Raw genomic sequence first — 15,137 nt, forward strand, 5'->3', positions numbered from 1 at the left:
GAGACTCTGTTTCTGCTGCAGTGCTCAGGGCAGTGGGATTTTACTCTTCTGGAGTTCTGCAGTGGTCCAAATCTATTCTGCAGATGAAGTGCTCTGTTGTGCTGACGTCTCTGAGCAATAGTCTAAGCTTTACCGTTAGCCTTGGCAGAGGAGGTTGAAGACAGAACTACAGAGCTGCACACACTGTTTGTGTTTGGTCCCAACCCCGCCACACTGGTCATTACTGCCGTCAGTACTCACGGTAGTGTCTGTGTCCATGTGTTCCACTGGCCCAGCTTTGTGTGTCTCTGCGTGTCTCTGTGTGTCTCTGCGTGTCTCTGCGTGTCTCTGTGTGTCTCCTACATCAGCCCCACATTCTGATGCTCGTGCAGTACTGGATTACAAACTTTTACAGTCTGACAGTAAGCTCAGAAGATTCATTTCCAGTCATTTTCTGCAGGAGAATGTAGCACACGTGTTCTGAAACCCGTGGTGCCATGTTCTTGTGTTTACTGTCGTAGTACACATCGTGTTCCTGTGATAGTAAATGTAAAAAATACAAGAAGAAAAGCAACTGCTTCCGTCTGTACTGTGTGTTGTGTCTGTAGTGTGTTCCGTCTGTACTGTGTGTTCCATTTGTATTGTGTGTTGTGTCTGTACTGTGTGTTGTATCTGTAGTGTGTTCCATCTGTACTGTGTGTTCCATTTGTATTGTGTGTTGTGTCTGTACTGTGTGTTGTGTCTGTAGTGTGTTCCGTCTGTACTGTGTGTTCCATTTGTATTGTGTGTTGTGTCTGTACTGTGTGTTGTGTCTGTAGTGTGTTCCGTCTGTACTGTGTGTTCCATTTGTATTGTGTGTTGTGTCTGTACTGTGTGTTGTGTCTGTAGTGTGTTCTGTCTGTACTGTGTGTTCCATTTGTATTGTGTGTTGTGTCTGTACTGTGTGTTGTGTCTGTAGTGTGTTCCGTCTGTACTGTGTGTTCCATTTGTATTGTGTGTTGTGTCTGTAGTGTGTTCCGTCTGTACTGTGTGTTCCATTTGTATTGTGTGTTGTGTCTGTAGTGTGTTCCGTCTGTACTGTGTGTTCCATTTGTATTGTGTGCTGTGTTTGTACTGTGTGTTGTGTCTGTATTGTGTGTTCCGTCTGTATTGTGTGTTGTGTCTGTATTGTGTGTTCCGTCTGTACTGTCTCAGGCGCTATATAAGTGAAACTTGATATCACATTTGTTTGCTACACTTACACTGTTCTTAAAATAAGCACAATTTTAATAATTTTGTTCCTATTTGTTCCTTAGACAATACAGGATATTTATATACATGTAGCACTTTTCAAATGAAAATAAATGATTAAAAAGTAATTTATCTGCATCAGTTACCATTCAGTCTTCAGCAACATCTAATTTCGGTTAAAGAGGTAGGTGGGGTTAGCAGTCCTGCTGAGGACTCTTGATGCTATAGTGTGGTACACTTGTACGGCTAGACTTATTAAGACAGAACTCCTGTCCCCCACAGGACAGACAGCATTGTTACCCCCACCACCACTTCACCACTCCACCCTGCAGCCATATCAACCACCACCCACCACAAGGGGCAGCAGTGTCCCACTTCAAAACTCCCCTCCAGCCCCTGAGTGTAGGTGAAGACGGCTGTGCTTTATGTCCAATTTCCACCAGTCTGGACTATGACACTGAGCCGCTCACTCTCATATCAAGAGCTTTGAGTGGCTCATAATGCTGCTGACAGGAAATAAGAGAACTCCTCCCTCAGCATGTCCACAGGGGAGTGGTAGGGGTGGTGAAGAGGACCCTATCATGGGAGGTTTCGGATAGGATTTAGATGACCTGTTCAATATGGAGAGGACTTAGTGGGCCAGATAACACTGAGACCAGCTTGTGTGAAATGACTCATCTAGAAGAGACAAGGGAAACGATCAATATTTCAGCAAAAGCCATCTGAGATGAGCCATCACCTGGCTGTGGGCCACGTAGAGAGGCTGTTCCCCCACTGGGCATGCTGGCAGGCCCGGAGAGAGACGGCGTCTGCAGGAAAGAGCGTCCAACGTCCACAGATGGTCTTCTGCATGCTTTAACACTCTTCTGATAGCTGCGTTTTACACCTCAAGGACGATTCTACAACTTTTCCTCAACCTGTCAAACAGAAAAGGAGTGTGTGACAGGCCGTCATTATGCAGCGTAGTGTAGTGTTGACAGAAAGAAACAAAGGAAAGAATTCAATAGCAGCTCCATTAATCAAACTTGTTAGTACTTCAGTAAAATGAAAGAAAGCACAAAGATTTCAGAGCGTGGTGTAGAGCACAGAGCAGCGTAGAGCATAGAGCAGCGTAGAGCATAGAGGAGTGTAGAGAAGAGAGGAGTGTAGAACACAGAGGAGCTAGATTAGTAGATTACGCAGGAGGACGACTCTGTTCGAACAAAAGACACGCTGATTAAGCAGAAGCAGCTGAGCGCACCAGTTTGGCATCAGATTAGTCGTCATTGGTGTGCGGGGAGACGGATGGGCGGAGCTATAGGATGACTGAGATTATGGGGGCGTGTCCCAGCAGGCCTGAGACAGCGGCAGTGTTCCAGTCAGGTGCAGCCACTGTGGTCATGTGAGCAGTGAAGGAGGCAGGTGCGGTGTGTGTGTGTGTATGTGTGTGTGTGTGTGTGTGTGAGTGAGTGTGTGTGTGTGTGTGTGTGTGAGTGTGAGTGTAATACAGGAGGCCTCCTGGCTGATTATCTGTAGCAGATGTCAGATGAACATCAGGCTTTAATATTAACCAACCAGACTGCTGTGTGTTTGTATAATAAAATCACTTCCATTCATATTTTAACAAGTGATGATGGCACGACAAAGATACAACTGAAATACACACACAACTTCCACATGGGGGAATCTGGTTGTCTGAATCACAGTCACTCTATTCTCTCTGGATGTTACATAATTATACCACATGAAGGATATAACACAGAACCCCCCCATAATAATACAGGTACACTAGAAGACAGTGGCTGCAGTTTCAGACACCATACTTACCTTTTACGTTACACCTGAACTTTGACCTCCAGGCTTAGGGCTTTCCAACTAAAAAACTATGAAAATGCTTCAGTGTTGCCTCTACACCCCAATACACTACACACCTACCTGAACATCCCCCAACACACTACACACATACCTGAACATCCCCCAACACACTACACACCCATACCTGAACATCCCCCAACACACTACACACCTACCTGAACACCACGCTACATACCAGACACCTACCTGAACATCCCCAACACACTACACACCTACCTGAACATCCCCCAACACACTACACACCCATACCTGAACATCCCCCCAACACACTACACACCTACCTGAACACCACCCAACACACCACACACCTACCTGAACATCCCCCAACACACAACACACCCGTACCTAAACATCCCCAACACACTACACACCCGTACCTGAACATCCCCCAACACACTACACACCTGTACCTAAACATCCCCAACACACAACACGCCCGTACCTAAACATCCCCAACACACTACACACCCGTACCTGAACATCCCCAACACACTACACACCCGTACCTGAACATCCCCCAACACACTACACACCCGTATCTGAACAGGTACCTCTACACACTACACACATACCTGAACACCACTCTACACACCCCACCTGTACCTGAACATCCCCCAACACACTACACACCTGTACCTGAACATCCCCCAACACACTACACACCCGTATCTGAACACCACTCTACACAACCGTACATGAACAGGTACCTCTACACACTACACACATACCTGAACACCACTCTACACACCCCACCTGTACCTGAACATCCCCCAACACACTACATACCCATACCTGAACATCCCCCAACACACTACACACCCATATCTGAACACCACTCTACACACCTGTATCTGAACACCACTCTACACACCGCACACCCGCACCTGAACATCCCCAACACACTACACACCTGTACCTGAACATCCCCCAACACACTACACACCTGTACCTGAACATCCCCCAACACACTACACACCTGTACCTGAACATCCCCCAACACACTACACACCTGTACCTGAACATCCCCCAACACACTACACACCCATACCTGAACATCCCCCAACACACTACACACCCATATCTGAACACCACTCTACACACCTGTACCTGAACACCACTCTACACACCGCACACCCGCACCTGAACATCCCCAACACACTACACCTCTGTCCCCGAACCTGCACACTCTGAAGCTCCATCGTTTCCTCATACTAACTGGATTCTCTCTGCCTCTCTCAAGCTGCGTGTGACTGAGTCTACAGGGACGCTGTCATCTGTGTGGTGGAGCTGGTCACTACTGCAGGAGAATACAACCTAAGTGCCGAGAAAGGTTTGGATTCCACACGCTCACGTGATTTGGACAGAGACCCATTTCACCTTGTTAACTGCTACACTGGGGAATAGTGAACACCCCTTTGTATTTATTCTCTGTCCTGTTGTCAGAAGGAGAAGAATCGTAAAACACACAATATATAAACTACAAACGCCACTGAGCTATGTACAGTTTTTATTGACAGAACACCTCCATGGAATCTCATAGGTTAATACAAACAGTCTCTGATTGGCCATTGCAAGCACGCTGCAGTGATGGTGTTGGAGAGGCCTGAGGTGAGGTCGCTTATTCAGGCCACTGTGAGATTCCTCTGCACAAGAGACTTGAGGCTTCCTTTGTGAATATGTGCAGAAAACATGCTGTCAGCTGATCAGGTTCACCCTTTATTTCTTGCCGTGATTCAGCTTGTGTAGGAGTGTTACAGATATAAAACACACTCAGCACAGGGGGAGAAAGGCACTAACCAAATCTGTTCAGAGCTACAGAAAGACTGTTTGACAGATGATCATTAATCTCCATGACAACTACTGCTTGCATCCATCTAGAGGGCATGCAACCACAACCTTTTGTTTCTGAGCATCTCTTCACACACACACACACACACACACACACACACACACACACACACACACACACACACACACACACACACACACACACACCATGTTTACTAACTCACATGGTATAAGGTATGGTAGAAAAGGCCTTTTTATCTAGGAAATTCTGGAATTTTCGAACCTGAGATGTACCGTGAAAACATATCAGTACAAAGTACTAAGGAGTGAAGTAAAAAGCTGATCTGTTGCACCCACATGTGGGCGAGAGACGCCCAGTGAGACAACCATAGGTTCTCAGTGGCAGGAAACGTAGCTCTCAGTACGCTGTACCTCTTAAAACTGTAGATATGACAAATTAGGAATCACATGCTCACAGCAGCAAGCCGTGGTGTTCATGTAAAATATCCCACATCTGGCACAAAGAAAGAAAAAATAAGTTTTAGTACAGTAGCAAACAGGAAACGTGTTATGCTAATATGGTTACATTATTGAACGTGTTATGCTAATATGTTTACATTATTGAATTGGCACTGATGCCTCTTCATAACATTGTTCAGTCATACAATAAAGTACAAACCAGGAAGTCTTTAAAAACATACATCCTTAGAAATGGGATTATATTTACAGTAATAATTTGTTCTAGTTGAATGGTTATCAGCATTGGGTCATATATCAGCACTAACATTTTCCACATTTCTCTTCACCGTTTGTACATACATACACCACCAACATTAAGATTCCATCTGCAATTTAAACGATTGAAAAGTCAAAGAATTTAACATTCACTAAACTCAAGGGCATCTGGTATCTTTCTGAGATGGAGAGTGAGGAGAATTGAGATTTACATCTTCCTATTCACACACTTTTGATAGTAATAGTAATTAATGTACTCAAAGATTAAAGATGGCAATTGTTGCAAAGTACTGTAGTGTACACATCACATTGCTTCAGTGTCGTGCCCTAAACGTTTCACGACTAAAACTCTCGCACTATGTGTAATGCGATGAAAATGGGATGAACTTCTTGACCACTCACTGGTGGAGCTGTTCACCAGAAAACATTCACACTTTAGTGGGCCTTCGAACAAAAATCGTCTTTACTTTCTACTCATGCCAGATGTAATAAATACTGTAAGGAACCACTCATATGTAGACACTAGCAGAGTGGACTTGGTGTGGAACTGCAGGTTTGGTCCTGGACCTCTAAACACAGTCTCAAGATCTGGAATGTACTTAATAATATAAAATGTAAACTTTTATTTGATGAAATAATAATTGCGCAGAAATGCATGCGTTAGGCTACAGGCCGAAAACAGAGTGTGATCAGGGGACGTGATGGTAGCTGCATTCCTGATGTCATGCTGTTGTATCTACACTTCAGTAGATACAACAGTTCAGTACTCTGGGTGGGGTCTGTTGTATCTACACTTGTTCAGTACTCTGGGTGGGGTCTGTTGTATCTACACTTGTTCAGTACTCTGGGTGGGGTCTGTTGTATCTACACTTGTTCAATACTCTGGGTGGGGTCTGTTGTATCTACACTTGTTCAGTACTCTGGGTGGAGTCTGTTGTATCTACACTTGTTCAATACTCTGGGTGGGGTCTGTTGTATCTACACTTATTCAGTACTCTGGGTGGAGTCTGTTGTATCTACACTTGTTCAGTACTCTGGGTGGGGTCTGTTGTATCTACACTTGTTCAATACTCTAGGTGGGGTCTGTTGTATGTAGGTGTGGCCTATTTTTACTTGCCACTGATCGTCCTAAAATCTCATGAAAGGAAATACAGTCATACAAAAAGTTAGCATAGCCAAATCTTTTGAATTTCAGTAATACTGTTGTTTTTTACTGTTCAATTATAGAACACTGCATTTTATTAGTGCAAAATATTGTATAGTCTAACAAAATCATCTCATTTTGAGTCTGTGAAGAACTCAAATCCTACCAACCCTAGTATCAGACTAACCCCGGTATCTGACCAAGCCCAGAATCACACTAACCCCACAATCAAATCCACCCCAGACTGCCAGACAGTGTTTTCACAGCCTATATGGCTTTTGAAATAACGTTTTAGTGTGAAGACTTTTAATACAAAGTAAAAAAAAAAATGATTGGAATAAATTTTTCATACATTTCATGACAGACACTACATGTTAATGACCCACTATAATGCTAAACACGAACACGAGGTCCTCAAGAACCTCATCCCCTGTGTGTCTCCTCACTGAAGAGCACCTTTGAGCTTCTCATCCTACAACAACCTGGTCCATAAAGAGATGAAAAACCAACATTCCTTCACAGAAACAATCTTTCCTAAAAACTAAAAATGGAGAGTCTGCATACACCTGCACTGTATATTAATATACCTTCTGTATGGTAATATACCTTCATACACCTGTTCTGTATTTTAATATACCTTCACAGGATTCACCTTTTCTGCATATGGAAGACTATTCTTCTGCTCCTTTGATCAACACCCCCCCATATTGTGTTTCAGGTCTCTTCCTGTCCTCCATATATGACAGATGTGAGTGGACCTGGAGATTCACCAGTGTCTCCAGTAATACTGAACCACTGTCTGTCGTTCTAACGTCTGGCAAAAGTCCACAAGTTGTTCTCGATTTCAAATAGATCATGTCATACGTAAACACAAATATAGGCTTAATGATCTGTCAGTGTCTGAATACATACACCCTATACAACAGATATTTACAAGCCAGGGTGTCATTTGTGTTCATGCTCCCCGGTGATCTTGTCTAAAGCTCCTTAACTGCTGGCTGTAAAGAAGCATAGTGCTGAAGACGTGTGTTCCACGTTCAACTGCTTGAAAACATGCACACAAAGAAAGAAAGAAAGAAAGAAAAGCTGAGAAAATATGAAGAAAAACAACATGAATTAATGATTCTTATATATAAAGAACTCTGACTTATAAATTCTGAACCATATTCTGGCAACATTTGGAAATGGCCCAATGAAGATTTTGTTTGCACACCTGCATGTATATATTACAGAATTTTAAACAGTTTTAATTGTTGTTTATGTGGGAACTCTGAGGTTTTATATGCCACATTATACTGAACTGAATCTCTGGTTAAGTTGCCAATATTGCCAATTGTGATTTAGATTTACACCCCAATAGTCCTCTGCATTTAACCACCTGTGAAGTGAGAACACACGCGCACACTAGTTATCACTAGGGGGCTGTGGTGCACACACACACACACACACACACACACACACACACGCACACGCACACGCACACACACACACACACACACACACACACACACACACACACACACACACACACTAGTGATCACTAGGGGGCTGTGGTATACACACACACACACACACACACACACACACACACACACACATACACACACACACACTAGTGATCACTAGGGGGCTGTGGTATACACACACACACACACACACTAGTGATCACTAGGGGGCTGTGGTATACACACACACACACACACACACACACACACACACACACACACACACACACACACACTAGTGATCACTAGGGGGCTGTGGTATACACACACACACACACACACACACACACACACACACACACACACACACACACTAGTGATCACTAGGGGGCTGTGGTATACACACACACACACACACACACACACACACACACACACACACACACACACACACACACACACACACACACTAGTGATTACCAGGGGCTATGGTGCACAGGTGCCCAGAGTGGTGGGCAGCCCTAGCCCAGCACACAGGGAGCAGTTGGGGTTAAGTGCCGTGCTGAAGGCCATGTCAGCCAATGGTTCACCAACATGTCTGTAAAAGGTTCACCAACATGTCAGTCAGTGGTTCACCAGCATTCATGGTGTTACCTTGTTAGGTTAACGGAGGTCTTCTATTCTGATCTGTGGTACTGCTGAAAGAATGGTAGACAGAATGAATCTCAAATTAAAATGAATAGATGGAGACTAAAGATTCAATTCAAAAAACAAATTTAAAGTAAAAAAAATGTTGCTACATGAAAAAAATTAAGCTATACTGCAGTACAAAGGAGCCTTGCTCTACAAACTCTATTATTGTCCAATTAATTTAGTTTAATTAATAGAGCCTTGCTCTACAAACTCTATTATTGTCCAATTAATTTAGTTTAATTAATAGAGCCTTGCTCTACAAACTCTATTATTGTCCAATTAATTTAGTTTAATTAATAGAGCCTTGCCCTACAAACTCTCTTATTGTCCAATTAATTGTCTAATTAAACTAACTTTGTAAAAATGTGACACACTAGAATTCAACGATTAATGAAACCATAATGTGTTAACATGGCTATCAGAATATCCAAAATCTGGCACATAAAAATTATTTAAACATTTAAACTTGTTGGTGATTCTGACAAACTAATATCAGTAAGATTACTAAAAAAGACTGAAAGTTTGGCAAAAATTCCAATATAATTTGTACAAATCATAGAAATCAATATGTATCAAAAACAACATTTAAAAATACAAAAAAGAAAAAACCAACACACTACGAAACAATGAAATCTACGTGAGAACTCTGGATCAGGCACCTGTAGTTCATCTCACCTTCACAGGTATCTGTTGAAGGTCTTCCAAGGTTATTTGGAAATCATTCTGTTTTTTTATATTAACATCTTGTAATAATTCAGTTTTGCTTGTGTGGCTAAATGGCAGGATACAAACAAGCAAACAAAAGTTTACATAAAAAGGAGGAGGAGGAGGAGGAGGAGGAAGAGTGTGGAGAACCGTGGTGATTCTCCTCTTCCAGCTCCTGCTTAATTGACGTAGTAGAGCCAGTAGATGACGTTGAAGAAGGAGAAGACGGTGGGGAAGATCATTCTGGACCACTTGTCGATGGAGTTCACGTCAGTCAAGTCGGGGATGGTGATTTTGAGCTGAGAGGTGCGTCTTCTCAGACGGCTCTTCTTCTGGGACACCTGCTGCTCCAGGGTGCCTCGGCCGAAGCCGTGTCGGACCGGGCCAGGTTTGCGGTACTGCAGGGCTGAGCTGTCAAAAGCCAGCATGCCAGAGCGTGGGTCCCCCAGGCCCAGCGCCAGCTCCGAGCCGCCCAGATCATTCTTCATGTCCAGAGAGCTGAGGAGGATGTTCTCATGGGGCTCCATCTGCTCGGGGAACACCAAGTCATTCATCAACATTAAGGTTAAAGACAATTACAACAACAACAGGGATGTGGCCAGTGCTGCTAGCAGCTGCTTATGGCAAGGTGGACCGGGACACAGGTGGACTGGGACACAGGTGGCCCGGGACACAGGTGGACCGGGACACAGGTGGACCGGGACACAGGTGTTGCTGGCATATCTCAAGTGGGGAAATTAATGCCACATGGCAACTCTTAATAAACACAGAAAATGTAAAGCAAACCTTTATCAATACTGATATTTTTCATCTGTACAGAAATACAATTTCACATACCAAATGCTTATCTAAAGTAAATAAAGATTTATTACTTAGTACTCAAACACAAAATCACACAATAACACAGAAAGTTGGACAATGGTGACAACATACATTTTTGTGAACATGGGTTGGAGCAGACACAGTACAACGAAAATCTGAGTTACATACTCTCACAGCACACTTCAAATTTTACACCCCCCAATATACTGTAAACTTTACACTTCTCCCACCACACTGTACTTTACACAACTCCAAGCAGCGCTGTAGACTTTAGACTACTCCAAACAGTGCTGTAAACTTTACACTCCTCCCAACACACTGTAGACTTTACACTCCAAGACACTGAAACGTCTTCTACCTGACAACTCAAACAACAATAGAGTAAACATCAATGTAGCACAAACGTAAACTAGCTAAATGTATCCAAAGTATTCCTGTTATGTGGTTATGTAAAGTTTTACAATGGTTTTGTCTTAAATAATCTGATAATTGGATATCGCTGCTGCTCCCAAAACCTCAGAGGGGCAGTACAGCCGGGCAGTGCTGTGGTAGTTATGGACCCTTCTGTGATCCGTCATTCATCACCCGACTACAGGAAGCACCGTGAAAACAGTCAACAGAACGCTCTTTTGTTTCAAATCCTTTGTTCCTGTCCCCACTTTTGCTCTCTGAATAGTATTAAAATACAACAGCAGTTGAAGCAGAACAGACCAACGTTTAACAATTATTCTCCCTAATAACACATGAAAGCTGCTTTGTCCACTCAGCCATTCTAGTGTTGTTGTGTGAGCCCTTCAGATGCAGAATGAAGAGGCTTGTTTCAGGTGAGTGTAGGAGAAGATGGGAATGAGAGGAAAAATAAACTTGATCATGCTCTAAATAAAAATAACAACAAAACACTGAAACCAGAATCGCAGGTGAATTTGGCAAATCGTGTTCCATAACTTAAGTCCATTTATTCCGGTACCTTGTTTTTCTGATCGCCTAGTCCTACCGCTGCATCGTCCACAAAGATGGGCTCCCACATCGAGTCATGAGCGTCAATATCCCTCTGCTTCATTCTTGCATACAGAGCATCGTCTCTCTGAACTACACTTCCCACAAACCACTGCAAGCATACAAAATCACCGTGACATCAATCAGTGACCAATGAGATGAGGAGAATCTTCCTGTAGGGCCTCCATCTTGTGCTGGTTCTAGGTATAGGAGCATTTGAAATATGAAGGAGTAACAATATTGAGAGGATTGAGCTAACACAATTCCTTTGGCCCAGAGGACATATTCACCTTGACTCCCTACGGTCTCTGAACCAGCTCTTAAAAGTATCTGATCCCATTCAAAACAAATTCAGGTAGTCAAGGAATCATTCAAACATTAGTTGAATTTTCACTTTGAGATCCTTACACTGGTGTAAAACTATATATACAAATTATATATATAATATTATGTGTGTGTAGGTCTGAATGTAAGCAGCTGGGAGCAGAAAATGACTCTCAGACATTTAGGGTTTGCATTAATATGTGTATCTCAGGCGTGTATGTATGTAGTATGTTACTCTCATATGTAGTATGTTCACATCTTCATGTGTTCACGTGTTGTCCCTATTAACATGGTTTTGGACATCAACTGAAACTGAAATACGTCTTTTCACCTTCCTATTATACCAGGACATTTAGGACATTTTCTCAAAAGTCAGGATGAATTTTGTTTTTTCATAATATGAAAGGAAAACGGGACAGAACTAACTACACATGTCTGCAAGTACAAGCAGGTGATTGGCTAGTTTCACCGTGATTGGCGGGACAGAATAACACCCCTCTTATTCTACCCCAAACATCTAGTGAATAAATGTGACAAATGCTCTTTGGTTTTGCCACTTCAGAGCCAAAACATTCATTTATAAACCCGCCTCACCTCTCCCCCATTGGACATCTCCAAAAGATATGAAGGGGAGTTTAGACTAGAAAAGCCTTTAATGTCTACATTTATTCTCCCAGATTTACTACTTGGACACAGGTCACCTAAAAAATAACCAATCAAACATTTAGAACATTGATAAAATGAAAACTGACTGGACAGAATGATCAATACAGTCATTTATGATGCATAAAGACTGAAACACAATCATATACAGCAAGTGAAGTCCTGTCTGTGTGTAACTTTTATGGCAAGACTACCAGCTTTCTGGCAGATTCATTATACATGTGTCACTCGCTGCTTTTCCAGCCTTTGTCAGGAAAGTGACTGGATAAATCACCCAGGTGCTGTCCTAGTCTCACAGCAGATGTAAACTTTACACTCTACTAAGGTGCTGTCCTAGTCTCACAGCAGATGTAAACTTTACACTGAACTCAGGTGCTGTCCTAGTCTCAAAGCAGGTGTAAACTTTACACTGAACTCAGGTGCTGTTCTAGTCTCAAACAGGTGTAAATTCTACACTGAACTCAGGTGCTGTTCTAGTCTCAAAGCAGGTGTAAACTTTACACCAAACTCAGGTGCTGTCCTAGTCTCATAGTAGGTCTAAACTTTACACTGAACTCAGGTGCTGTCCTAGTCTCAAAGCAGGTGTAAACTTTACACTGAACCCAGGTGCTGTCCTAGTCTCATAGCAGGTGTAAACTTTACACTGAACTCAGGTGCTGTCCTAGTCTCATAGCAGGTGTAAACTTTACACTGAACTCAGGTGCTGTCCTAGTCTCAAAGCAGGTGTAAACTTTACACTGAACTCAGGTGCTGTCCTAGTCTCATATCAGGTGAGAGAGTAAACACGTGTGAAACCTTTTGGGGGTCCATCCTCATCTTCTCGTTGTTGGTTGTGGCTGCTTTCTCGGCTGCCTTCTTCTGTCGCTGAGGCCCCCGGCCGAAGAAGATGTAGTTGACGAGTGCATACTCCAGCAGAGCAAGGAAGACGAAGACGAAGCAGCCCATCAGATACATGTCGATGGCTTTGACATATGGGATCTTGGGAAGGGTCTCTCTCAAATGGGTGTTGATGGTTGTCATGGTGAGGACAGTAGTGATACCTTGGTTGAAATGACACTTTTATTAACAACAGCACGTCAGAGAAAGGGATCGATCACAAATCTTGGATCCTATTTTAAATGCAGTTGATTGAATATACCAACTGTTCTGTTGGGGAAGTTCAGCCAGCATGTGCTCAGTGTTGTAAATGGATCCATCAAAGTTGTGAATATTTTATTCTTTAATGCCATTAGTGACGGGAGACATTTCATTACGGCCAGAGGCGGTCTTTGCATAGAGGCATTGCTAGGCAATTGCCTTGGGCCCCTCCCACTGTAGGGCCCCCTTGTCTAGCTAAAGCCAGGTTCACACTACACGACTTTTCAGTCGGCAGGTTTTTGTGCCGTTCACACTACACGACTGGTTGTGCTGTAATCGTGAGTCTTTCAGTTGTTGTGGCTTTCACACTACATGACTGATCGGCGACGCGGGCTCACAAATTAAACGACTGGGGAATCGCCGACTCATCTGGCTGCCGTTCAAAAACACGAGAACACAAAAACGAAACTCTCGTGAGAACCAGCAACACCACGTAGAAGACAAAAACAATGTACATGTACTCCACATTTTCGTAATTTTTTTAACCGTTTAAACACTCCATAGTCCCAAGTTGCCAGAATTATTTCATCTCTCGTTGCAGTGAACATAGATATAATCAATCGCACTATTTCTCCAGTGCTGTCACAATAACTTAAACACAGTGTTGTAGTAAAGTTGTAAGAAAGGTGAGGATTTTGTGTATTTGCTGGGTTACTGTTTTGAAAATATTCTTGAAAGTTTTTTACATTCTTCAGAGATATCTTCAGCGGTGCCGCGGTTCTCTCTCCGCGTTCCCATTGGCTGTAGCTAGACGCTGTTCCCATTGGCTGTAGCTAGACGCTGTTCCCATTGGCTGTAGCTAGACGCTGTTCCCATTGACTGTAGCTAGACGCTGTTCCCATTGGCTGTAGCTAGACGCTGTTCCCATTGGCTGTACCTAGACGCTGTTCCCATTGGCTGTAGCTAGACCCTGTTCCCATTGGCTGTAGTTAGACGCTGTTCCCATTGGCTGTAGCTAGACGCTTCTGTTGACTCAGTCGCCGACTGGGCTAGATATTAAACATGCTAGATATCTGCCGGTCGTCTGCGATGAGTCGGCGATGGCTCGGCGAGCGTCTTTCAGAAGTTCACACTACACGACTGAGCGAGCGCCGAGTGATCGTCGATTTGCCTCCGACCACAGTTTCTGTCGGCAATCTACAAAAAACAGTCGGCGACTGAAAAACCAGCCTAAAATCGTGTAGTGTGAACCAGGCTTAACTTAATTCTCGCATATTAATGTTGATGGGCCCCCTAGCTAAATTTGCCTTGAGCCCCCAAATTGCTAAGTCCGCCACTGATTACGGCAGACAATAATTTTTCTATTCTATTAGTGAATTACTGAATTGTGATAAAAACATAAAGGTACTTCCTGAGTAACCATTCTATCATCATTCTATCATCTTTCTATCATCATTCTATTGTTACGGTGGGAAGAGGCAGGCAAGACGAGCGGGTACGGTAACAACATGTAACGTTTAATATGACACAATTAACAGAGTGCGGCGCGGATTGTGCAAGCACTCTTACAAGCATCCTCACACGACACGAGCATTAGACAAAGACGAGCACAAGACACTGCGCGAACGCACATTAAATAGGTGATTAACACAGACCCTCGTGATCTCGAGACAAGGCACAGG

General features: G+C 43.3%; 1 protein-coding gene across 2 annotated transcripts in view; it reads right to left on the reverse strand.

The window, feature by feature from the left end:
• Nucleotides 1-4,553: 4,553 nt before the first annotated feature.
• The window catches only part of gabrb2b (gamma-aminobutyric acid type A receptor subunit beta2b), a 59,527-nt gene continuing 48,943 nt past the window's right edge, over nt 4,554-15,137 (reverse strand). The window contains exons 8-10 of one of the 2 annotated variants that reach the window (XM_076986961.1): nt 13,174-13,418; nt 11,363-11,503; nt 4,554-10,100 (exon numbers count right to left, since the gene is read on the reverse strand). In XM_076986961.1, coding sequence (XP_076843076.1) covers nt 9,753-10,100; nt 11,363-11,503; nt 13,174-13,418 — 734 coding nt within the window. In that variant the 3' untranslated portion in view covers nt 4,554-9,752. The remainder of the gene's footprint in view (nt 10,101-11,362; nt 11,504-13,173; nt 13,419-15,137) is intronic. The other variant, XM_076986962.1, reaches the window with a different exon arrangement.

This window comes from Brachyhypopomus gauderio, unplaced genomic scaffold (assembly GCF_052324685.1).
Source record: "Brachyhypopomus gauderio isolate BG-103 unplaced genomic scaffold, BGAUD_0.2 sc50, whole genome shotgun sequence".
NCBI classification, from domain to species: Eukaryota; Metazoa; Chordata; class Actinopteri; order Gymnotiformes; family Hypopomidae; genus Brachyhypopomus; species Brachyhypopomus gauderio.